We start from the raw sequence: 26,483 nt of genomic DNA, 5'->3' as shown, positions 1-26,483 counted from the left end.
CTCATAGTCACAGTCAAAGACAATAGATTAACTATTATATCATTATTAAGTTGTGCTTTTTTTCCATTTCTTCTGTGTGTGTGTGTGTGTTGTGCACAAGTGTATATGCATGTGCCACGTGTGTGTGAGCATGTGTGTTGTGGGTGATGCATGAATGTGTGTATGTGCATGCACGTGGAGACTGGAGGCTGAAACTGGCAATCATCCTCGATCCATCAAGGCAAGGTCTCCTAGTCAGACCCACAACCCATCAATACAGCTACTTTTACCACCCAGTTTGCCCTGGAGATTCCGTCTCCACTTTTGGGACTGAATTACAAATAGGCCACCCTGCCCACCTGGCATTTCTGTGGGTTCTGAGGACCCGAACTCAAGCTCCAGACACGTCAAGTGACTTACCCACCAAGCCATCTCTCATGCACTGTGGTGGTTTGTTTTTCTCCCTAGGATGGAATCACGACATTGAAAAGGAAACAGCCTTACGAACTCTTATCTTTTCAAGTTCAGTACCTAAGAAATGATTGATGGGAGAGGATGTCCGAGTGACGACTCTGTTGAGGACTTGCTCCAGAATCTCCTGTCTGATCATCTCGTGAATCTGAAAGAATGGAATCAACAAAGAACTCTTGTTTTTAAAAATAGAGATTTAAAACAAAAACTTATCCTAAGGAATGTCACACATTTCTTTTTAAGAGATTCATTTATTTATATGTGTATAAGTGTTTTGACTGCATGTATGAATGTGCGCCATGTGCATGCCTGGTTCCCAGGGAGGCCAGAGGGGATGCTGGACACCCTGGAACTGGAATTACAGTGGGTGGCAGCCCCATGGGATGCTGGCAACAGAGCCCAGTCTTCCGCAAGGGCAGCAAGTAGTCTTACAGGCTGAGCGTCTCTCAAGGGCCACAGTGGTTCTTCTGATTGTCAACTTACTTGATTTTGTTTTGAGACAAGGTCTTTCTACATAGCCCAGGCTGTCCGGGAACTCACTAGATCTGCCTGCCTCTGCCTCCTGCGTCCTGGGATCAAAGGTGTGGTCATCAACCTGATTTTGTTAGATTAGTGTGGGACACGTCTACTGCTAACACACAGGACAGCACTCGATGACAGACAGACCACCCCAAATGTGGACAGATGGAAGAAGAGATAAATAAGGAACAAGCTAGCATAGGCTTGACCTGATTTCTCTCTCTCTCCTTCTGTTTTTTTTCTTTGACTCTTTTGTGTATTCTGTGTCTGCACATGCTGGTCTCTCCACTTTCCAGCCACTATCATGGCTACTCATAAGAGAATGCACTACAGGCTTGCCTATAGCCAGATCTTAAGAAGGTATTTTCTCAACTGGGGCTCCATCCTCACTAACGACTCTAGGTTGTGTCAAATTACATAAAACTAGCCAGCTCACTTACCTTAAAGGTCTCCAGCAAGATATTAGCCCCCAGCTTACACGCGTGCTGGTTTGTCATTTTAGAAAGACTGGAGCCAGTTTCAACAGCTTTTCCATCAAGAGTCTTCTTTGGCCCATATGAATCCATTAAGATGAAACCAAGTTCTATCAGACCTTGAGTTACATGATCCCAACTATGGACACTGCAAGAAAACAAAGCACAGTTTAGAGAAAATTAGTAAATACCCATCCTCACACATAATGCCATGTGCTCATTTAACTCAGATTTTCTTTCTCTGCATGTGCTGTTATTTGACAGAATTTTTTTTTAAGTAAACCTTTTTTAAAAATATTTATTCATTTATTTATCATGTATACGATATTCTGCCTGCATGTATGCCTGCAGGCCACAAGAGAGCACCAGATGGTTGAGAGCCACCATGTGGTTGATGGGAATTGAATTTAGGACCTTTGGAAGAGCAGGCAATGCTCATAACCACTGAGCCATCTCTCCAGCCCTTGACAGAATTCTTAATGCAGTCATAGAAACATAAGCAAGAGGCTTCCAAGGGCAGACAGAACACTTACTAGGGAGAATCCAGAGCTGTGGGCTAGAGGTGTAGCTTAGTGGCAGAATGCTTATCTAGCACATACAAGGCCTTGGATTCAATCCTCAAAAATAAAAGTATCTAAACGATACTTTTAGTCAGGCGGTGGTGGTGCAAGTCTTTAACCCTAGCACTTGAGGGGCAGAAGGCAGGTAGAGCTCTGTGAGCGCAAGGCCAGCCTGGTCTACAGAGCTAGTTCCAGAATAGGCTCCAAAGCTACAGAGAAACCCTGTCTCGAAAAACTAACAACAACAAAAATATAATATTTCAGCCCCCCCCCCAATAAAAGGTACAATATTTCAATGCAATTTCCACTCAAGATTTTACTACCAGGAGTTTCTTCAATTTCCCTTCTATGCGGCACAGTGCACACACAGTGTACAACGAAGCTGCCCCTCTCTCTAGACTGAGACTCTCTAGGGTTAGGACCCAAGTGCAGTCACAGTTTTACCTAGACAGCGCAGGCACGAAGCACGCAGTAGCACAGATGGATGGATGGTGTGGTTTTAACGGCATGAGCTAAACTACAAACAGGCTTTGTCAGCAACAGAACCCTGGTGACAACCACTTGGTGTCACCCTTTAGAGTGGACAGGATAAGCTGAAGTTAGTCTTTATCTCATTACATCTACCTGTTAAGACACAGGCAAAGTATAACACAGCACTAAAGAAACTGAGACAGCCGTGCATCTTGACACCGTTAACACTGCTCACTCTGAAGGGAAAGGCTAAGGATAATAAAGTATGTGTTCCATTCTTCCCACCCTAGTATTTAAACCATAGCAAGATACCCATGGGGGGCTGGGGATGTAGCTCAGTTGATAGAGCACCTGTCCAGCATACAGGGAGCCCTGGGTTCATACAAGGAGTGCTGGGGAGCACTGCAAAACCGGGGCATGGTGACATGCACTGGTAATTCCAGCATTTGAGAGGCAGATGCTGGATGTTCAAGGTCATCCGTGGCTATATCGTAAGTTCCAAAGCCAGCCTGGGATGCATCAAATCCTGTCTCAAAAAAGGCAAGCACATGTGCGCATACACAGATGCATACACACAATGTATGTATAAGGTGTGTGTGTATAGTATAGCCCATATACATAAATGGCATGTATACATATATAAGTACATAGATGGTATACACACAAAATGTAGATATAAAGTACATGTGTATATGTAGTATAGCTCATATATAGTAATAGCATATATATGTACATAAATGGTACACACACACAAAATGCATGCATACGGTGTATATATATGTAGTGTAGTCCATATAGATTAATGGTATATGCACATATATAAGTACCTAAATGGTATATACACAATGTATACATAAGATATGTTTATATAGTATAGCCCATATATATTAATGATATGTGTACACATATAAGTACATAAATGGTATGTACACATAATCTATAAACTATAGAGAAATAAGAGACTAGTTTTCTGGTCAATTAAAAAAACCTCTTATTTCTCTGTTGTTTACAGATTGTGTGTATATGTATATACACACACATATAAACAGCTGACAGGGTGAATTTTTGTTTACTAATTCTTTGAGATTTCAAATACTGTATTTTGATCATATTCACCCCAACCCCTCCCCTTATTAGTTTTATTATTTTAAAACTTTTTTTTATACCACCTTACTCTTTGAGACAGTCACTCACTCAAACTGGAGCCTTCAGATTCGGCTAGACTGGCTGGCCAGTAAGCCGCAAGGTTCTTCCCACTTCTGCCGCCCCAGCCCTGGGATTACAGGCGCACACTGGAATGCCTGCCTTTTACTGGAAACTACAGATCTGAACCCAGGTCCTCACGCTTCCATAGCAAACACTTTACCAACCGAACCATCTCCCCACTCGCACAAACAAGAATCTCACAGTGTTTAGAAAAGGTTAAGTCACTATAGAGGGTACAAATCTAAGTATCAGGGAGCATGAAAAAGGAAGTTACATGAACATAAACCGTTAAATTTCAAACAGAAATTAGGCAAAGCTGTAAAGGTTTCTATGAAGAAAAACACAGGTTATCTACAATAACACAAAAACCATCGGACTTTCCACCAGCAACTCTAGGTGAAAGAGAAAATGAACAAGGATGATGAACTTAAGACTTTTATATCCATTGAAACAATGTAACTGGTAAAGCAAAATAAAAATTTCAGATAACAAAGGATTCAGTTTATCATCCACAAACTGTATCAGAAAGAATTACTGCAAAAATTACATACTTATGGCATTCTTTTTTTCAGGAGAAAGGTATGTGGCTCAAAGAACAGAGGTGAGCAAAGACATCAATCAGTAAAGCTAATATAAAGTCCAAACAGGTAAGTACTGTTAACAAGGAAGTGACAGGAGGACGTGTGTGTGTGTGTGTGTGTGTGTGTGTGTGTGTGTGTGTGTGTGTGTGTGTGTACACACGTGTGTGCATGTGTCTTAGTGGTACAGCACTGGCCGAGCATGCACACAGCCCTGGGTTCAATCTCCAGCTCTGCAAAAAAGAAAGCAAAGAAAAGGGGGATGGGAAGGAGCCAAGGGAGGGAAGAGACCTAAATGCCCTCGGAGTATCTCTTCATGGAGGACGGGGTGGCAGCCCTCCCCTGGTTATAGCATGGACGTGTGCCTAGTAACTGGCAAGCAGGCAAGTTATAAACTGAAAGTTTTACTGGTTTGCAGATTTTTTTCTAGTACATCAATGCTTTGCATTTCAAAGCCCCACAGGGAAAGAGGCTGCTAACAGTACCAATGTGGCAAGCCGTGAAAGGACACAATATCGTTGAGTCTGTGACCTCACTTGCTCCTGACTGGCTTAGCTCACAAGCATAAAGCAGAACTCTGAAGTGTTTAGTACGTGGTTCTTGCCAAATGTTTACACGTTTTGCTCCTTCCCCATAATTCAGCAGTGTTGAAATGTCCTTTCTAAGATACTTAAGCTTGTGGTTCAAGGTAAGCTCAGTGCCTATTTCAGAATCTTATGTGAAGAACATAAACCATCGAAGTGCTCAGAGCAAAAGCCAAATGCATTTTAACTTTGCCCCATTTTATTATCCCCACGGGTCTGTCTTGTTGTTCTTAGAACACTGCTTCCTAAAACAAAAAAAATTTTAAGCACTCTATTCTGTTAAAGCAAAAATGCCTCTATCTAGTGCCTCTCTAGGCACCAAAAGGCAGAGAGAAGTCTCAATAAAATACTACCAAAATACCACAAGTTAGGGCAGCCAAAATTCAATCATGTCCTACATATGTTACTTTGAGGTTAATGAACTGATTGGAGAAATCATGTATAACTAACCAGCAAATACTTTAGGGAGATTATAATGATATCACTCACATCTCTCCCTGATAAAGTTTGGCCCTATCTGGTAGCAAGAGCCTATTCCTCTAGATTACAGATGAAGATGCTTTTAGATCCCATGGCTGGTAGAAACTTCCAGAAGATGGGCAGAGCTCCCATTTCCCAGTTATGCATTGCCTGATTCTTTGACCCAATTGGATTCAACTGGGAAAATACCGGAGAGACATCATCAAGTCTGGGAAAAAAGGAGAGCTGGGTATGGTGGCACATACCTGCACTCAAAAAGCAGAGGCAGGACAGTCAGAAGTTCGAGGTCGGCCAGCGCTACCTAGTAAGATGCTGTCTCAAACGCTGCTAGCAAACAAAAAAATATCCAGATACAGAGCAGAGAGAGCCATCTCAGCCTGTTTAGTGAGTGCAACACTCTGAAGGAGAACCCAGTCTCTCTAATTTGCCCGATGTGCCGAGCTCACATTTGAATCTGAATTCCAGCACATGAAAAAGACCTTAAATTATGACTTAAAATGAAAAACTTTATATTTAACCCATAGACAAAGTATGACATAACAAAGATTGTTATAATAACTAATATTTACCCTGAAAATAAAAAACAGAACAAAATAAACATCCTACTTGGTCACTGATGTTTTCCTTGTAGTTTTAAGTGGATCTGTAGAAAATGTAAGTCAATGATTTACTTCTGACTTCCCAGCCCCAGACCTCAATGATCACAGTAAAGGTAACTGAGTATTTTTTGTGCACTTAAGACACCAATGAAGACTTAGGCTGACAGAGCTGCAGTAGCAAGAAAGAACAAGATACTGCTTTATATTCTGGTTACACAGCAGGTGTCCAAGAAATCAGGCCCTGAGATGGAAGGATTTTTTCCCTTCAATATGGAAACGTTTTCTTTTACCAGTTTTAAGGGACACAATTTTAATCTTACAGAGTCATTAGCTACAGTTCTCAGTCTTCTGCCGAGTGGTACCAAGCAGGGGTCCACACTGCATTTTCTACCCAGACCCCTCCAACACTTTTAGAGCATGGCTCGTCAATCAACTCACCTATTCTTTACCACCTCTAAGATCATGGAGGAAACACACGTTCTCTGAGGGACAAGAGTCTGAAGAAATTTTGAGCCTTGCAGGAGCTGAAGATCCTTAAAGCTTTTAACAACAGAAGTCTTTAGAAGATCAAACACCTGATACAATTGAAGAAAGAAGAAAATGAGCCAAAATTACAGCTTCTGATCTGAGATAAGCCGTGAGTAGTCCCCTTAGTGGCGGCTCACACACCGTACTGTGGTGACTGTTTAAACGGACTAAGAAGCTGTGTGAGCTTCAGGCCTTTCTTCATGAGAAAGGGCTGAACGTCAATACATTGTAGACACTTCCCGGGCTGGTCTGGTGGTGCGTGCCTACAATCTGATACTCAGAAGGCTGAGGCAGGAGGGTCACAAGTTTGAGGACAACCTACGCAACTTAAGAGCCCGGCTCAAGCCTAACACTTTGTTTTGGGGGCATGCATGCTACGGTGCACATGGAAAAGTCAGAAAACAACTTTTGGGAGTTGGTTCTCTCCTGCTAGGCGGTTCCTAGAGGTTGGATTTAAGCCATCAGGCTTAGTATCAAGTGCTTTCAGCTGCTAAGTCACCTCACCAGCTCCCTTGTCAACAGAGACCGGTGTGGAACTCGGTGTCCTACCACCCGCCACCAAATGGGAGGCTGGAGCAATGCTCCACACCGCAAAACAAAAGACAAAGGACGTGACTCAGAATCTTGGGACTCAGGAGAAAAAGAGGGCAAGAACTTTATGCTTTCCTCACTGATAATCAGGGAGTGTTCTAGAAGGCTACCACGAGAGCTAGGCCGGCTTTCTTGTCGCCTCAGCATGTACCATGGTTCTCTCGCTCCACTCCCCCATCTGGCTTTCTCAATGGAAAATGAAGGCATACCCAGGAATCGGAAGACTTCCGGCAGCCTAGAACAGTGGTCTTTGTTGCCGGCAGGACAGGGAAGGATACTAACAAAAATACATTCTTTTGTGCTTTCTTGTCAAGTACAAAAGGAATTAAAGTATTGTTAAAAAATTACCTGTTCCTCAAATCTCTGCATTCTTGTCAGCGAGAGGAGAAGAGCGATGCTGAAGGGGCACAGGGACTTACTGGAGTCCCCTTGCTGTCCGGCCTAGAGCAAACCAAAGTCATTATCCTTCATAAGCACAACACACTGCCGAAAAACAAGCTCAATAAACTGGGCGGTGGTGGCGCACACTTTTAATCCCAGCACTCGGGAGGAGGCAGAGGCAGGCGGGTCTCTATGAGTTCAAGGCTAGCCTGGTCTACAGAGTGTTCCAGAACAGCCAGGGTTACACAGAAAGACAAGTAAACCTTGAATATCCTGTGCCAAAAAAAATGCTCCAAGACTGAGGCCGTCACATCCAAAGGACACAGAGCCCAACTTGAGGACCCCAAATATCTCAAAACAGATGACTGCTGGCAAATAAGGAGCGGAACCGGTTAAAAGGCTTCACTGGCATCCGACGGCACTCAGAACAATAGAGGGGAAATGAAAAAACCAATACTACATCAACAGGATAAATGATACAGTAAGAATTTTCTAAATTTTGCTAAGGGAACATCACCCCAGGTTTGAGGCAAACCTGGGATACAAAACAAGTTCTAGGTCAGCTAGGGATAGCAAGAGGGAGCACTGAAGATTTTAAAAATTCTCCTTTTAATTCTACCACTTTGCAGTTCCCAACTTAATTACTGATTTAGGCTAAGAATCGTTGCCATATGAAAAACAATTATTATACAATTACCGGAGTACAGGATTTTCACATGCTCATAATATGATTCTTTTAAAGACTTACTTTTAATTATGTATATGTGTGTAACTTTGTACAAGAGCTCAGATGTCTGCAGAGGCCAGAAGAGGGCATTTGGCTCCCTAGAACTGGAGATACAGGTGGTCGGGAGCTGCTCTGTGTGGTTGCTAGGAACTGAATTCTTTTTTTTTTTAATTTATTTATTTAGTATACAATATTCTGTCTGTGTGTATGCCCACAGGCCAGAAGAGGGCACCAGACCCCATTACAAATGGTTGTGAGCCACCATGTGGTTGCTGGGAATTGAACTCAGGACCTTTGGAAGAGCAGGCAATGCTCTTAACCTCTGAGCCATCTCTCCAGCCCCCAGGAACTGAATTCTTAATGCTCTTAACCACTGAGCTATTTCTCCAGCGTCCCATTGTCTGTTTCAATCACACAGGGGAATATATATCTTTACAAATGAAGAAAACTGGCAGTCATTATCAAATCATTATCAAATGATTCATCATCACCAGAAGAAATCCTTGATACTCTATGCCTCACGGCAGAGTAGCTGACCTATCAACCAAAGGCAACACAACCTGGTTTTGTATAACCAGAGGAAAGAGTGGCTTTTATATTAAAATAGCTGGTAAAGGATCAAAGGAAAAATAACATTTCATAACACAAAAATGAAGCAAGTTTCAAGTCTTAGCGTCTATAAAGTTTAATTTGGGCACAGTCATAGGTATCTGTGTGTCGTGTCCAGGGCTGAGTTCTTGCGACCACCCTATGCTGGGCAGCTGTGACAGACAGTGAAGCCCACAAACCTAAACTGGTCAGTGTCAGCCCGTTCACAGATCTGCTGACCTCTGCAGAAGGTCCAAGGCTTCCGAAGGGTCCTTGCTAAAAACACAATCTAATCCCAGGAAAACAATCGGTAAATCATACAAAGCGAACCCAAGGCAATGATGCAGGATGCTTTCAAAAAAAAAAAATACGTAATGAGGCTGCAGAGATAGCTCTGTGGTTAAGAGCCCTTGCTGTTCTTGCAGAAGACACAGGTTCAGGCTGACAAACAACAGCAACTTCAGTTCCATGAGATCTGATGCCTTCTCCTGGCCTCCTTTGGCACCAGACATACATGTGGAGCACATTCATACATGTGCACAAAACACAAACACAGAAAAATATTTTTTAAAAAAGTTAAAGAACACATTACAAAGATATTTGCAACCAAAATAAAAGGCAAAGTAGCCCAGCATTGGTGGCGCATGCCTTTAATCCCAGCACTCAGGAGGCAGAGGCAGGCGGATCTCTGAGTTTTGAGTTCAAGGCCAGCCTGGTCCAGAAAGCAAGTTCTAGGACAGCCAGGGCTACAAAGAGAAACCCCCCAAAAAAACAAAAACAAAAAGGGGGGCAAATGCCACAGATATCTGACACCTGGAGAACAAACAGCCAAACAAACATATGGCAGAGAGGAAGGCTTTAGAGAGCGTGAGGAAGCCAGAAGCACCAGAATAGCAGCTCAGGTTCTGACCTGAGTAAGGAAGGTTTTTAAAAGGAGCTCTTTGCCTTGAGGCTTGGGAAATAGCCTATATCTTGTGCTTTCAAAGCCAAAAAGTCCCTCTAGACCCGTGGCTGTGACTGAAAGAGGCTTGAGTACAAACACCGTGTCTCGCGGAGACCTGAAAACATCTTAAGAGCCGGGCGCTACCTTCACGTGCTTCAGGAGTTCTCTGCCCAATTCACAGTCCAGCTTGATAGCAAACACAATGTGTAGAATGATGGTGCCTTCCACATGATAGAGCTCGTCTGCTGGGGCGGCCACCAGCTCCGACAGCCTAGAAGATTCAAAAACAAGGTCTAAGTCTGGGTTGTGGGATGAAAACGAGCTGGGACCCACAGGCATCCAGCGGAAGGTGCAGATCCATGGAAGCAAAAGCGGCAAGCCAACTTCCGGAAGTATAGTCTATCTACAGACAGCATTTCCGTTAACTCTCCTTCCCAACCAGTGCCATCTCTCAAGTCTTAGCAGGTCACAGAGACATCCAGATGGCCAAAACCAATAGTCTCACAGGGCTATGCAGCCTACACTGGCCTTGAATTTGACCTCACGATCTTTCTGCTCCCAAAGTGCAGGGATTATCAGCATGCACCTAACACCTGGCTTCCTTGTCCTCTGGGAGGTGGACACTGATCTCAAGGTTTTCCCCTGCTAGCTCACCCGCCCCTACCACTTGATCTTGAAACGTAGAGTATCTCGGAGCTGTTAGGGTTTTTTCTCTTCGTATCTTCCCTAGATATTCCATCCTGGCCCTTGGCTTTAGTCCCTTCCCAGTTACATCTATGTGTATTTACTTCTCCATAATTTTTAAACACATTTTAAAATAAATCAATTTATATTTTCGGTTCAGACTTTAACCTGCTCCATATGGGCTGCTAATGTGCACTGCAAATCTAATGTGGTTAGATCGGACATCCTTACTTTTCCTAAGTCAACACAGAAAACCACCTCCTCATCAACTGAGCAACAAAATTAACAATGGTTACTACAGACTGGGAGAAACTGGTTGCATTAGACCCAACAGCATAACCTTCTTAGCTGAGCCACTTGGATTCAAATCTTTGCTGCTATTTTCTGGCTATATGACACAGGATAATACCTAAATTATTTCCTGGTTACCATATCCACAAAAAAAAAAAAGCATGCAAGTTTTACAGTGTACAAACATGACACAGAATAAGCACTCCGTGCACTTGTTTTAAAAAGAAAATATCCTGGACTGGAGAGATGGCTCAGTGGTTAAGGTCACTGGCTGCTTTTGCAGGGGACCTGGATTCAGTTCCCAGCATCTACACAGAAGCTCACAACTGTCTGTAACGCCAGTTCAGGGGGCTCTGACGCCCTCTCTGGCCTCTGCAGGTACTGCATGCACACAGTGCATATACATACACACACTCAGGCACACACATAGACACATAAAATAAACATTAAAAAAAAATCAGTTTTCTAAGAGCCACACTGTACTCTGTCTCTGCATTATTCCCTACCGGAAAATGCTCTCCTCATCAACATACAGCGGTTCTTATCAGTCAGACTCTGGTTAAGCAGAATCTCCCCAGTGATATTTTCCCAGACCCAATCGAAAGTAGCTGTGCTGTCGCTGACATATCATCCTTTTGATTTATCTTCCTGCATGGTGAACTCTAAGATTCTCTCCTCACCAAAACTTAAGCTCTACAACAGCAGGAGTCTCGTCCGACTGGTTCATCACTATGGTCCCAAGGCCAATGCTACCCACGGAGCAGGCAACTAGGTGTTTGCTAACATAGATGTCAAACCTGCACCTTACAAGACAGCTATTGGTACTCTCCTGGGAGGGTGTGGATAGGAGTAGAAGACTGACATTATTCTCCTAGCAGCTGGAGGAGGGCTACAGTTCTGTACGGAGGGGAAGGAGGGGGTGGACGCAGCGCTAGCAACCACACCAACGAGCAGAGTGCAGCGGGAGGGTGAGCTTGTGAAAACGGGCTGCACTTCTAAACTGTGTTACTCACTCGTCCCCGCTCTGTTCCTCGCTGTGCTGTTTGTCTAGCTCACGGAAGAAGGCTATGATGCCATGCAAAACACGCCTCCTGCTTCCCTAAAAAGAAAATAATAACCATTATTATAATGAAAGAACGTTCACCTAACTGAAGGTAAAATAACCAAGGGTTATCTAGTATAAATTAAGTATAAATTTATTACTGTGACAACCCAGTGTCACGGTAATAACGTACAGAACACTTTCAAGTTGCAACAGAGTTTGAAATACTTCGCAATGTCAGGGAAACAGCACGGTTGTAGAGTATGTGCCTCGGGCGCCCAACCCTAACTGTACCGCTGGCTGTTAGGTCGTGACTTCCCCCTAGATAAAACATTTCATTCTTCAGGGAGGCTCCTTAAACTTAGGTACTAATGGCGGGCAAAGGCTTCAGGAAGTCCCTGAAGCTGAAGAGGTACACCAGGACCCAGCCTCCTCAAGCACACACAAGCAGCAAGGATGCGAGAGACACTGTCAGACCAGCCGAGCTGCCTGAGGGAGGCTTTCCAACCCGCTGCACTGCCTCGCCCAGTGTGCGGTAACCTCCAGGGTTCCAGTCTTCGTGAGCTGTCACCCATGCTGGGGCGGCCTTTGAGTCATTTCTGCTTCTGCAAGTAACTCTCACCCACACTCCTGAAAGCAACCCAGGACAGCTTGCTGCTCCACCCTAGTGGGCTTCGGTGGTATCCTTACGGGGATCTGTTCTTGGTCCCCTGTCTGGTCTGAGCAGACGTTTGCTTACATCTCTTCAGGAGTTTCTGTGCTTCTAGTGTGCACAAGCTCTGACGTCTATTTCTTTTACTTTCACACACACACACACACACACACACACACACACACACACACACACACATATATACACGGATGAAAAGCATGATCAAATCACCACAGATGAAATGAAAGCATGGATGTCTTAGAATAGGAACCAACAATCTGCAAAGGCTGAACCAGGATAGCTGCTTAAGCCGCAGCATTCAGAGAAATAACTGTTTTCACTGCACCTTGGAGGAGAGAACCAGAAGCTGGTAGACCAATGGCGGTATTTCTTGAAGATTCAACTTTGGAAACATTGCCAACACTTTTGCCACCACGAGATCCATCTCTTCTGTCGTCAGACGGACGTCCCTGTGGAGCAGAGGTTTTAAAGTCTAGCCAGAGCCTAACTGCTTTGCTTTTAGAAACTAAATGCAGGGCTTTACAATAATCAAAATTCTCTCTAACATTTTTTAAGGGAGAAAATTTAGGGACTGGGGTAAAGCTCATCAGGGTAAAGAGTTTACTATGTAAGGTGAGGAACAGGGCTCGGACCACAAGGTCCGTTCCCTATCATTTTATCCAAGACAGGACCTCTGGACAAGCTTTGGGACAAGTGAGAGACTATGTCTCCATTGCTCAGGTAGAAAACAATCAAGGAGGATGACCAACATCAACCTCTGGCCCCCCCACACCCACACTCACAACAAAGGACCTTCAGAGTAGCAAAGACACACACACAAACAAATAAATAAAAATAAACAAATAAAATAAGGGGCTGAAAAGATGACTCAATGGTGAAGAACAATCGCTGCTCCTCCAGGGGACTAAAGTTTGGTTCCCAACACCCACAACAAGCAGCTCAAAACCACCTGTAACTCCAGCTCCAGGGGGCCTGACTCCCACACACTTGCACACACATGTACACGTAAAGAAAGAATAAAACGAGCCTTCCTTCCTTCCTTGACGTTCTACTTATGAATAATCTTTTAAGAGAACCAATAAATTTACCTAACATCTTGAAAAGAAAATCAGTTATATATTTAACAAACTGAGCCAAAACAGAGGGAGGGGAGAGAATTCCACAACAAAAGACGGAGGCGCTATTGCTATTACCAGGAAAACCGGAGTTTGAGCCCACTGTGTTTCAGTTTCTCATGGGTATGCTGACAAAGCTTGACATAAAGACAAAAACCAGCCAGATAAACAATGCTTACTTGAACATCGACGTGAGCTGGATCACATATCGCTGAGCCCATCTGGTTAAAGACAATGAGGAAGAGCATGAATTTATTCCATCTTAACTCCTTTACATGTAATTTTATAAAACTAATGAAGAAGGAAAAGGGCGTTCGAGTTTGATTTTCAGTACTGGGAATCAAGACAAAACATACAATGTAACACAATAAGGGGAATCTCAGCACTTCAGAGGCAGCGTGAAGACCTGAAGTTCAAGGTCTCTCTCTCTCTCTCTCTCACACTCACACACACACACACACACACTACACGTCAAGCTTGAGGGCTACATGAGACCCTGGCTTTCTAAAAAACACAAAAATGAATAAAGAGGTCCCACAGCCTTCAGCCAGAGGACCAATAATTAGTCTTTATAACGCATCGGACTAGAACATCAAACAGATGATGAGGTTTATACCAGAGCATCAGAAACAAACAGGCCACTCTGGTAATGCCAAATATAGCGAAGGCATGGGAGGCAAGAACACTTTATAAACAGCTTAACAGCGTCCAAGTCACAGCTTTCAGAACGCACACACTCACAGATCAATCTACTACCTGAACTGTCTAACGCAATACTTACAGGATGTCACTTAGGTATATAAACAGGCTACTGCAACCTTTTTTTTTAAACAGAGAAACTATTTGAACCAGGGTGACAGCAGTACTCTAGAGGCTAAGGCAGGAGGACCATGAGTTTGAGGGCTATATATTGAGAGCCTGCCTTTAATAAAATAAATGAATTACCTAAGCCTGATGGTGTAGACCTGTAATCCCAGCACTTGGGAGGCTGAGATAGAAAGACTGCCACAAATTTGAAGCAAGCCTGATCTACACAGTAAGACCTTGTCTCAAAAACAAAACGAAACAAAAAAAAAAAATCAAACTATTTTAAAAAACAAAGAAGAAGGTGGGTGGTGGTGGCCTTTATCCCAGCCCTTGGGAGGCAGAGGCAGGCGGATCTATGTTTGTGAGTTCGAGGCCAGCCTGGGCTATGGAGCTATCTCCAGGACAGCTGAGACTATTACACAGAGAAAACCTGTCTCAAAAAAAACAAAAAACAAGCTGGGCGGTGGTGGCGCACGCCTTTAGTCCCAGCACTCGGAAGGCAGAAGCAGGCGGATCTTTGTGAGTTCGAGACCAGCCTGGTCTACAAGAGCTAGTTCCAGGACAGGCTCCAAAACCACAGAGAAACCCTGTCTCGAAAAACCAAAACCAAAACAAAACAAAACAAAAACCAAAGGAAAAAACACAAATGAACTAGACCCTTCTCTCTGCCGAAAGGCTCTCAGGATTCTCTAAATCACAGGGTATTACGCAGCTAGCTGTGTTAAAACAAAGAACCAGACAAACTGAAAACGTGTGTGGTTTAAGTAGACTAAATCACCTCTATCTCAAACTTACTGCAAACCAAATGGCACTATGATAAAATATTAGTATTATTTGGTTTGGGAACAATATTAAAAAAACAAATTATTACCATAATTACTATAATTATATTAATATATCATATAGCGGCATGTAATATCTATGTGTAATCATACATAAATTTACATATAATATAAGGTATAAAAGATTCCTATTATATTGCTACTATTATTATTTGGTTTGGAAATAACAAATTATTAGTTGGTTTGAAAGACATAGAGGAAGAGAAGAGAAAGGCAGGTTTTGAGCTAAGCATGGCAGCCAGCAGGCAAACATGGTGGACAGCACTGGGAGCTTTAGGGAATGAGAAAGCCCGCTGTCTGGGGAAGCATGCCCAGGGTTTGGCAGCGTCATGCACATGAGTGCGTAAGCACTCCTATACTTCTTCCGGAGACTCACCTGACGGAGCACAGGCTGTCAATCAGCTGCCGTTTATACTCCTCTCCATTCAAATCACCTAAAGACACAAAATGGATGGAGAGACTGATCCCATAATACGAAAAGAAAAAGTCACTAGAGCCGGAAGAAAATTACCTTTCCCGCAAGTCAGCACTTCCTTTTTGGTAGCCAAGGCAGTAAGGATGACGGGTAGTAACTCCAGAGACTTCCCATTTACTAGCCTGTCCTCTCTGATAGCACTGACAAACTCACTGGCTAATTCAACAAGCAACGGTCCTGGAAGATGGTGAACCTGAAAGGAGTTCAAACCAAAGCAAATCTTAAAGCATGAATCCACTATCTGAAACCTTTCTGGAATGAAGTCTGTGGCTGAAACACTGAACAGACATGGCCTCCCCCAACAGGCATCATCAGGGATTCGCGGAATCACGCTGTTCTGTCCCGTATTTATAACTGTAAAGAACCTCAACAGTTAGGGTCCTCCACCAACCCCTTAACGCTTTCAGGACCTACAGGAGATTTGCATCCTGGTACCAGAAGGGAAGCAGAGTCTAAGGGTTCGTCCCTTCCTGGCCCACGTGTGAAGCCACAGGTCTTCTCCCCGACTGGGAGAGGTCTGGCACTGAGCACTGCCCCTTCCATCTTACCTCCAGCATGAGCAATCCTATGATCTCAGACGCCACTTCTTGCTGCAGCTCTCCCGATTCGATCAACTGAATACAGCAAGAATACACCTTGGATCTCCTAAGGGCTCCATCTTCCTCAGAGCAGGGGGAGCCTTGGTGTTTCAGACAGGCGTAGAGAACAAAGGAAGAAGAAACAGAGCCCAAGGGATGAATAAGAAAATCACACAAGCCTGTATGCAGTACTGAAACACAACAATGGCGTTTTTAACAGCAATGCCGAGGGGCTTTGAAGCAGTTTAGCCAAAGCAAAAGGACTAAAGTGTCACCTTCTGCTCCACAAATTTATTTTACAACACAGTGCAGCAATTTGGGAAGAGGGCTTCACTTATCCAAGTTCAATGAGCTACGTCAGGACACTATCATCGGCTACGTCAACCAAGTAATAAGGAGAGCAAAATTCATCTCTTCCATAATCAAGATACAACAATACTGACAAAAGTAGTCAGATTCAATTCCAGAAATGAGGTGAAGACTCAGCCAGAGCGCCGCTGTAAGAAAGCAAGCCTGAGGCGGCCGAGCATTCCGTCCTGCCAGCAAGAGGACTGGAGTCCAAGGTCATCCTGGACTACAGCAGTCTCAGGCCAGACTGGGCTAAATGAGACTTTGTCTCAAAACTTCAAAGAAGAGTAATTCCATGCAAGCAATTTTTATAAAGGTGCCGGACAGAGGTGGGGGTAAAGTCAGATCTCCACCTCACAACATACACAAAAGTCAGTTCAGATCAAAGACCTGAATGCGAGAGCTACAGCAAAACCTGGTAAAGTGGCATACACTGTAACTCCAGTTCCTGGAGACCAAGGCAGGATTAGGACTTGGAGGCTGGGCATTCTGGTGCACCCTTTCCATCCCAGGATGCAGAAGAGGCCAGGGGATCTTTGTGAGCTCAAAGCCAGCCTGGTCTACATAACAAGTTCCAGACTAGCTGGAGCTACGTAGTAAGATACTCTCTCAGAATAAATAAACGAATAATTTTTTTGAGAATTCTACCACTATTTATGAAACCGCTGAGTCACAGTCTGAACATAGAGCCCTTGTTCGAGAAAAGTGAAACAAACACACTACACCAGGAATTAAGGCTCTGTAGCATCAAGGATGCTCCACTGCACGCAAACCCAGAGCTCCCTGGCCCCTCGGGGCTGCTAGACACATCTTCGTCTCAACTCCACGATCCGAAGACTGTGTAAACCACAGCGGCATGCACTCTTTACAGGCCCCCGGCCAGCACTATCACCTCAGGGCCCTTCCGATTCCCTCCAGTAAAGCATCCCAGGATCACATCGAGGGGAGCTCCGCTTGAGCTGATTCTGGAGAATCTCCCTAACAGAAAGGAGGTACCAGTGGGTTTTCAGACAGGCAGAAAAGCAGCAATGACACCCGCCGACCAAGGGGCGCGCTGAGAGGGACGCACGTCACCTTTGAAGATGGCTCTCAGGAATGCTCCAACAGCTCTTCCTTTCACTGCTTGGCTCTGAAGGAGATCGGTCAACTGCAACCGAAGGGAGAAAACAATTGCAAGTCTCAGGCAACTGCTCCTCCACCTACACGACCGCAGTGCGCAGAAGGAAAGCAGGCGCTGCCAGGTTCCGGTCTGACTAAAATACACACGCCCTCCTTTTTTATTGTGATAGAGCGGCAAGATCTTGATAGAATACTAGACCACCAAGACTGAGATAGCCAGGCATAGCCACGCAGACCTGAAATGCCAGGACTTCAGGTTGTAGGACATTCATGAGTTCTAGGCCAGCCTGGGATACACAGCAACTGCAAGGCCAGCAAGAGCTGCAGAGCAAGACTTCTAAAATAAATAAAGCTCAGTTGGTAAAGCACTTGCCCAATATGCACAAGATTGTGGGTTCAAACTCTTACACTCCAAAATCTGGGTGTAGTGACACATACCTATAAGCCCTGTGCTCTTGAGATGGGCACAGGAGGATCAGAAGTGCAAGGTTTATCCTTGGCTACACATGTGTTAAACATCAGTTTGGGCTAGAAACCCTGTTCTGTTTGGTTTTTAAAGCTATTCAAAAATTCAGAGCCAGATATGGTAGTAGTTCATGTCTGCAGTCCCAGTATTTAGGAAGTTGAGGCAGGAGCTTGAGGTCTATCCACATTACACAGTAAGACTTTAAAAAAAATCCCTAAAGAGGTAAAATTCATTCTAAAATTATTTCTTAACTCTTTCATTAGCACTAGGACCATGGCATGATTTAGAGACATCCATCCATCAACAAAGACTTCCGATGCGTGTACTTTCTCAGAGAACAATGTAAGGCTGGACAAATGGACATGGTCATTTGCCTCAGAGCTCATAAGAAAGGGGAAAGAATAACAGAAGAAAACTGTCAAGACGACAAAGAAGTAGCTGAGAGAGAGGGAAGGGAGGCAACAGCAGGTAGGGCAGTCAAACCTCTGAGGTAGGAAAGGTTTAAGCAGAGAGTGGGCAGGTAGGAAAGAGCTGGCTGTGCAGAGGGAGATAGAGGCACCCTCTAGGGCAAGAGAGCGAGCGTTTGGTAGGCTTGAGTAGCTGAGGAAATACTAATTGGTCAGGCAAGTGGTAAGGAAGGGCAAAAGTAGCAGAGAGAAATTATGGAGCAATAGGCAAGGGTCAGGTGGAGAAGAAACCCATAGGCCACCGTCGGAAGATCAGGGTTCGTCTAAGTGCAGGAGAAGCTGCTGAAGGAAAACGAGTGACTGATGAGGAAGGGAGACACCTGCTAGGAGGCTGAGTGACTGTGTAAGGAGCAAATGAAGTCCTCGGTGAGTGGATATTGTTGAAAGCCTTTCCGCCATGTTGGGCTCAGAACGGCTCTGGTCTAAGTGCAAGTGTTTGTGAATGACTGACCAGTGTGTGCAAAAACTAGCAACTGCACTTCCTCCTCAAAGTTTACAGCCTGAGACTGCCGGAGACTGACGATAGACTGACCGATGGAGACTAGTTCCAACCCCCTGTGCTGTACACTGAGGTCCCAGGCTGTTGCAACAGTTGGTACCACTCTATCAGGGTGTGCACGGCCCACCAGCTTTTTTCTGTATATGGCTGTGATTTCTGCCTAATAGATTGGGGTTTTTTTGTTGGTGGTGGTGGTTTGTTTTTCAAGACAGGGTTTCTCTGTAGCTTTGGAGCCTGTCCTGGAACTCACTCTTGTAGACCAGGCTGGTGTAGAACACAGAGATCAGCCTGCCTCTGCCTCCCAATAGCTGGGATACCACCACCTGGCTAGATTTTTTTTTTAATTTATCTATTATAAATACAGTGTTCTGCCTGCATGAATACTGCAGGCCAGAAGAGGGCACCAGATCTCATTACAGATGGTTGTGAGCCACCATGCGGTTGCTGGGAATTGAACTGAGAACCTCTGGAAAACTAGGCAGTGCTCTTAACCGCTGAGCCACCCTTCCCCCCTGTGATTTCTTTAGTAACTCTGTTCTTTTTTCATTCCCTCGCTACCTCTTGTCAGGGTTTCAGGAGCAAGCCACGTGGGTCATGGCAAAATCTTGAGAAATTCAGGGGTAGTCCTGGAACAGATTACCACAGCCCTAGAAGGAGCCACCCGTCCTGGAGCCTTGATCTGGACTTCCAGTACCCAGAATCAGGAACTAAACTGCTATCACTTAAGTCATCCAGTCTGAGGTCCTTTATAACAGCAGCCTTTGCTAGCACACTAATATACAGGAGATGGAGGAAAGGAGACAGATTCGAGACAGATCCGAGAGCTCAAAGTAGAACTCATCATAGTCTGGAGGTAAAGGAGAGGCAGAGCGATGCAGAGAAAGAAGTCAATGAAGAATTCTTAATTTCAGATTTAAGCAACTAACTGGAAGGTGGTAGCATCTAATGAAAACGGTGAAATCTGGGTTTTAGTGAGCACCGAGATAACCCAGAGGGCTACTGCAGCACACTGTTGAGCCCGCCCAAGGTCTGTGTCAGACACTTAGGACGAGCTCAGGACCACTGCTCAGAGACAGAAGGCCAGAGGCCAAGCGGTCATTATTGTTTCGTCTTTATAATCATGGATTCACAGTGAAGATTCAGACATTGGTTATCTTTACCAATAACTGAAAAGAGATTTTTTTTCTGCCAACTTACTTTCTTCAAAGAAAAATATAAATGGAGACTCATCATCAGGAAGGCTTCGCACCCATAACTCTGGCCTCTATGTAGCTTCAAATATGACTGCTTTGAGGGCTACAAACGTATATTGATTTGGGGGCTGGAGAGATGGCTTAGCGGTTAAAGTGCTTGCTGCTCTTCCAGAGGACCCAGGTTTGATTCCCGGCACCCACAGGGCTGCTCACAACCATCTGTAACTCCAATTCTATGGGATCTGTTGGCTTCCTGACTTCCCCGGGCACCAGGCATGCACACGGTGCATATACATACAGGCAGGCAGAATACTCACACATAGAATAAAAAAAAATAAAGATAAAGTATACTGACTTGCATATGATCAGCTGCAAAGGCAATCTAAGGTTCTTTCAAATTTAAGACAATATGAATGGCTTTCGGGTGTCCTTTTAACTCTCAGCACATATTTCCTTTTTCTGTTTGTTTGTTTGGGGTTTGGTAGTGTGGGGGACTGAACCCAGGGCCTTGTGCATGCCAAGGGAGTCTTCCACCACTGAACTGCACCTCAGCCCTCTTCCTACTTCCTGCTCAGTCCAGGCAGGACATGAATTTGCGGTCTTGTCAGTTTCCCCAATAGTAGGATTACAGCATCCAGCTCAGTGTCTAGCTACGTCCACCAAGAAAGCCGTCATCTCCTACGGACACTGGCCGGAGGAAAAGCCCCAGGGCATCCCTGCGGCTCTGCAGTTGCTGCTCGCTTTCCTGCTCACACATCCCTCGGGTTTGCCAAGCTTGGCGTTTGCTTTTAGCAGTACTCACGTCGTCGGTTTTCAGGGTTTGAAGAAACTCCTGCAGCTTATCTGTTGTTTTATCTGTTGCTAGGGATAAAATTTTCAGGTCCATTGCTGCTCATAGCAGAGAACTGTAAGGAGAAAAGTAAAAAAGGTCACAGCTGGAAGCTTCTAGAAGTAATTCATACCAGTTACAGACGACACAGGAGTGTTCAGCAGATGGAAGCCTCGTGTAAGATGATGCTTATCCTCATCAAGTCTTACAAATTTCCTACAATTCTGCACGTGATTTCATAGCTTCTGCAGACATTTGCACCATCTATTCAGCACTTAGCTATGTATCAGACATATTATAAACATATAGGACTATATAAACATATAATAAAACACTGTTCAACAAATGAATAACCTAACATTAAATAACCCTTAATAAGTGCCAATTCAATGGTATATATATAAAAAAAAAAAACCAAGTAGGGCTGGAGAGATGGCTCAGAGGTTAAGAGCACTGGCTGCTCTTCCAGAGGTCCTGAGTTCAATTCCCAGCAACCACAAGGTGGCTCACAATCATCTATAATGATATCTGGTGCCCTCTTCTGGTGTGCAAGCATACATGCAGACAGAACACTGTATACATAATTAAAAAAAAAAAACAAGAAGGCAGAAGATGTGGCTCAGTAGCACAGTGCGTGACTAGCTAGCATGACAAGGCCCTAGGTTCAATTCCCATGTCATAAAAAAAGAGGAGAGCAGGTCAGGAGTTGTGGAGATCGTAAGCACTAGCTGTTTAGCTTATACCAGGCGAGGAGGGATTAGGAATTCAAGACCAGCTCTCAGTTACACAGTGAGTCTGAGGCCAGCCCAAACTACAAGTGAGAAGCCAGGCCAGTGACATTAAAAGTGTTTTTAGAAGAAAAGTCTGGATTTTTTTTTTAAAGGAACTTTTTTTTTTAATATTTATTTATTATGCATACAATATTCTGTCTGTGTCTATGCCTGAAGGCCAGAAGAGGGCGCCAGACCTCTTTACAGATGGTTGTGAGCCACCAGGCGGTTGCTGGGAATTGAACTCGGGACCTTTGGAAGAGCAGGCAATGCTCTTAACCACTGAGCAATCTCTCCAGCCCCCAAGTCTGGATTTTTTTTTAAGAGACTACTTTTCTTTTTTTGGTTTTTCGAGACAAGATTTTTTTGTATAGCCTTGGCCTTCCTGGAACTCCCTTTGTAGACCAGGCTGGCCTCAAACTCACAGAGATCCGCCTGCCTCTGCCTCCCAAGTGCTGGGATTAAGGGTATGTGCCACCACTGCCCAGTTTAAGAGATTAAATTTAGGTAGCCGAGACAACCAGATGGTCTACAATATTGGGAAGGAGGGTACCGTAAACAAAGGCAGGCATGCCTGAACATGTATTTGGGAATGTAAGTAGATCAGCCAAGAGGGAGACCAAGTAGAACAGTAGGAAAGCAGAGAGGAAGGCTGAGAAGAAACAAGACCTCAAGCGACAGTTAAGGAACGACAACTACCAAGGAGACTGGGAATGGTCTTCATCAAACTGTTGTGCAAATCGAAGTGGGAAGGGACAGGGAGGAGAGACCAGAGGCGACCTAGAAGCTCTTTTAGATGCAGAATGCCTGTGTAGAGAGGTGAACTGTGTGGTGGAGAGATGAACGGAGGTGCCCTGGACACAAGAGGTAAGTGCAGACTGCAGGGGGGAGCCCACCTGCTTCTCCGCTCCCTCCTGCTTCCCATCCTCATATACAGCAGCAGCGTCCACTGAGCCACCCAACCCACAAGCCCGGGCAAACTCCTAGGAACTCTGTTTTCACGCTCCATATCCACTTCCAAGTCCCACCAATGTCACCCCAACACCTCTCAATCTGTCAGTAGCTCTCCGCCTCTATTCTGACCACCAAAGCCATCAGCATCTCTCACCGGGCCATTCCAAGATATTTCAACCTGTCCCCCTCAACACAGCAGTAAAGATTTTTTATTATTTTTTTTTTTTTTTTAGTTTTTCGAGACAGGGTTTCTCTGTAGCTTTGGAGCCTGTCCTGGCACTAGCTCTTGTAGACCAGGCTGGCCTTGAACTCACAGAGATCCGCCTGCCTCTGCCTCCCGAGTGCTGGGATTAAAGGCGTGCACCACCACAGCCCGGCTTAAGGCTTAAATTGTATAGTTTCCTTCCAATCTAGCCTTTCCTTTTAGGTCTATCCTTATTTTAAAAGTGGTTTTCCAGCAGGTGGTAGTGGCACGTGCCTTTAATTCGAGCACTTGGGGAGGCAGAAGCATGAGGATCCCTGTGAGTTCAAGGTCAGTCTGGTCTACAGATGAACTTCCTATATAGCTAGACAGCTAGAGCGACATAAAATGAGATTCTGTCTCAAACACACACACACACACACAAACATTAAAACTGTATTATAAAGAGCTAGCAAATAAGAAACAAAAATCACACAATGAAATTAAACAGACCCAAAGTCTATATACATGACAGTGAATGTCCATACAGTCAGAGCAGCCACTCTGAAGCACTGGATTGTCACATTGGATTTTACACTGTCTCTATCAAATATGTTTTTATGCACTTACCACCAAAACCAGAAAAACATATAACAGAGTTTAAACTGGGTGACAAAAAAGGGCTGTTTGCAGGTAATGGAAATTTGAGTCATGAAAAGGGATATAAAGCTAACTGCTTTCCTATTTTATCACTCTATTCTAAGAACAATGAATTGTTTTCTGGCCTTCAAAGTCACAAGGTCTTCCTCTTATTGGCCCTTACCAATAGGAGTTCTCATCTGAAACAAAATAAAGACCCACCCTTCCTTCCTTGCTCTCGAAAGGTTCAATTTCTACAAAACCTTCAGACCTCAGATCAACCCACACTCTTAGTTGCTGGGTTAAATGCTCTGGAAGCACCAGCAAAATTCCTTCCACGATGTCACCAACTTTTAATACTACATTTTAAATTAACAGCTGCGTCTCCCACGGGTCTACAATTCCACGGCTGTATCCAGTTTTGCTCATCATTGTTATCTTGAGCACACGAACAAGCTTAGATTAAGGAACTAATGAATATCTGATGGGGGCTAAAGGATGTCACTCAGTCGGTAGAGGGCTTGCCTAACAGGCATGAAGCCTTGGGTTTGATGTCATCGCCACCCCAAAACTGTGTGAACCTGGCATGGTAATGCATGCCTGTAATCCAAGCCCTCGGGAGGTGGAGACAAGATCAGAAGTTTAAGGTCATCCTCAGCTGCACAGAGTTGTAGCCAATTAGGCTACATAAGACCCTTGCTCAAAAACAGAACGAAAGGGAAAAAGAAACAGAAACCATAAAACGAGGCATCCAGTGCATAGTTTTCTGTCCCAACTTTTAAATACAGTGCCAAAAATATACTAAACATCTAGTGAAGATTGGGTGTTTGGTTTGTAAACACTATATAAACGGAAAAAACAAAACATCGGGTGCGAGTTATTAGCTTCTGGAGCTCCACTCTACTCACGAGGGCACCTCCTGAGCAGCCTGCCGATCCTACGCAGTGCCACTGGCCTGTCTTCCCGCTGGCACTGGGCTCCACGGGCGACACCGGGGCTCGGGGACGTCCCCGAAGGGCAGGACCAATAGGGAAGACTAAAGAGAGGCGCGCCGCAGAAAAACCCGCCAAAACAAAGGCACCCGACCCCAGCGCTGGCACTAGGCATGGGGGACGCCAAGTCGCAAGGAGACCCGCCTGTTCTCCCAAGCCCATTTCCTCCCGCCCTGTGCGCGCAGACCCTGGAAAGTCATCCTAACCTCGCCGCAGGCTCCTTCCAAATTCCCGCTCAACTCCGCGCAGCAGCACTTCCGTCGTCTGGAGCAACAGGTCCCGCCCCCGTGGTTCATTTCCGACTCCCTTGCTCGGTGGGGCATACCATTCTAGCTGATGGGGAGGGGGGCGTTGCGATTTGTGGTTGCAAAGTTGGAGGCTCGACCGGCTTACTCGCTTTGGAGACCCCAGAGTGAGCATGCGCGTTATGGACTGAGCTAGCCAAGCTTTAACTGAGCTCAACAAGTAGTTGAAGCCAGTGCGGAAGGGATTGAATCAATAGACGGGTTTATGCAGGTCTTTGCATTTGAAGCACCTGAAAGGCAGAGGGAGCGCTCAAAATTCACATTGTTCGTGGGGAGATGAAGCATGTCTGCTCCCTTACGTAACCTCAACGTTGAGCTGGTACTTTCCCAGAAGCACTGAATGTTCAATACATATTTGTTAATAAGCATCTGACTGTCAAGATCAATGGAGCAGTGGACCGAGGTTCTACTTTAGATTGAGGGTGCAGCTTGTGTAACGAGCCCACAGTTAACAAGCTCCTGGCTAGTTAAGCATGTGAAGGTTCTTAGGGTGGTGGAGGGGAAGCAGAGGCTTGTACATTTCTTTAATATTAGGGATGGGGGGGGCAGGGAGTCATGGATGTATTCACATTGTCTAACCATGTCCTTTTCAGATGCGTGCCCCAGAGAGAGTTCAAGAGATGATGAGCTGAGTTCGGAGGTCTGAAGTAGGGCCCCCTAAGAAGCTATAAGTTGGCAGTGGGGATCAAAGGGGTGACTTTGTGCACCTACAGTGGACATCCACCCTGAATATTTACCATCTGTCTTCCCTGCAGAGCCACTTCTCAACTACCCATAGTGCCTCACACCCTGGTGGGCCCACTCTGTTGCTGTGGGACAATAGTCTTGTACCCTGTAAAGATTTGTCACTTGTATTGGTTTAATAAAATGCTGTTTGGCCAGTAGCCAAGCAGGAAGTATGGGGGAGGTGACCAGAACAGAAGAATTCTGGGAAGAGGAAAGGCTCAGTCTGTAGTCGTCACCCAGCCATAGAGGAAGCAAGATGAAAATACCTTGATGATAAAAGGTGCCAAGCCATGTGGCTAACACAGACAAGAATTGTGGGCTAATGTAAGTTATAATTAGTTAATAAGAAGCCTGAGCTAATAGGCCAACCAGTTGATAATTAATGTAGGCCTCTGTGTGTTTCTTTGGGACTGAACAGCTGCAGGACCAGGCAGGACAGAAACCTCTGTCAACACTCTTTAGAGGCTGGACCTCAAAAAAAAAAAAAGACCCCCAAAAGGGGCAGCAAATTTGAGGATATCTAATGAGGTACTGAAAACATGTTCTAAAGAGGACATGCGGGTACTGGGGGGCACTTTTTTTAGTTCCCTGGACTCTGGAAGGGCATGACTAAAGAAGGTTCAATAGGGCACTTATTAGAAGCCCAGGTTCTTTCATAACCTGGGCTAAAGAGCAGCACCACTTGCGAGAATCAGCAAGGAGTCTAAATCTAAAGAGCCCACACTTAGAAGCACTTGACAGTGTTGACTTGCAGCAATCTCAAATGTCAAAGAGATGTAATCAGGGGATGGGATATATCTCCGTTCGTAG

The 26,483-nt window shown here is 44.8% G+C and overlaps 1 protein-coding gene across 2 annotated transcripts in view; it reads right to left on the bottom strand.

Annotated features, from left to right (window-relative positions):
* Fanci (FA complementation group I) overlaps positions 1–24,917 on the bottom strand; it is a 50,311-nt gene extending 25,394 nt beyond the window's left edge. For both annotated transcript variants that reach the window (XM_075953095.1, XM_075953096.1), the window contains exons 1-14: positions 24,849–24,917; positions 21,080–21,182; positions 17,608–17,680; positions 16,156–16,286; positions 15,644–15,800; positions 15,509–15,566; positions 13,663–13,704; positions 12,694–12,817; positions 11,667–11,752; positions 9,823–9,949; positions 7,388–7,480; positions 6,359–6,495; positions 1,410–1,590; positions 511–598 (exon numbers count right to left, since the gene is read on the bottom strand). In XM_075953095.1, coding sequence (XP_075809210.1) covers positions 511–598; positions 1,410–1,590; positions 6,359–6,495; positions 7,388–7,480; positions 9,823–9,949; positions 11,667–11,752; positions 12,694–12,817; positions 13,663–13,704; positions 15,509–15,566; positions 15,644–15,800; positions 16,156–16,286; positions 17,608–17,680; positions 21,080–21,163 — 1,381 coding nt within the window. In that variant the 5' untranslated portion in view covers positions 21,164–21,182; positions 24,849–24,917. The remainder of the gene's footprint in view (positions 1–510; positions 599–1,409; positions 1,591–6,358; positions 6,496–7,387; positions 7,481–9,822; positions 9,950–11,666; positions 11,753–12,693; positions 12,818–13,662; positions 13,705–15,508; positions 15,567–15,643; positions 15,801–16,155; positions 16,287–17,607; positions 17,681–21,079; positions 21,183–24,848) is intronic.
* Positions 24,918–26,483: the final 1,566 nt, after the last annotated feature.

The sequence above is a fragment of the Microtus pennsylvanicus genome, chromosome 18, assembly GCF_037038515.1.
Source record: "Microtus pennsylvanicus isolate mMicPen1 chromosome 18, mMicPen1.hap1, whole genome shotgun sequence".
NCBI lineage: Eukaryota > Metazoa > Chordata > Mammalia > Rodentia > Cricetidae > Microtus > Microtus pennsylvanicus.
This window is presented reverse-complemented; position numbering and strand designations above follow the sequence as displayed.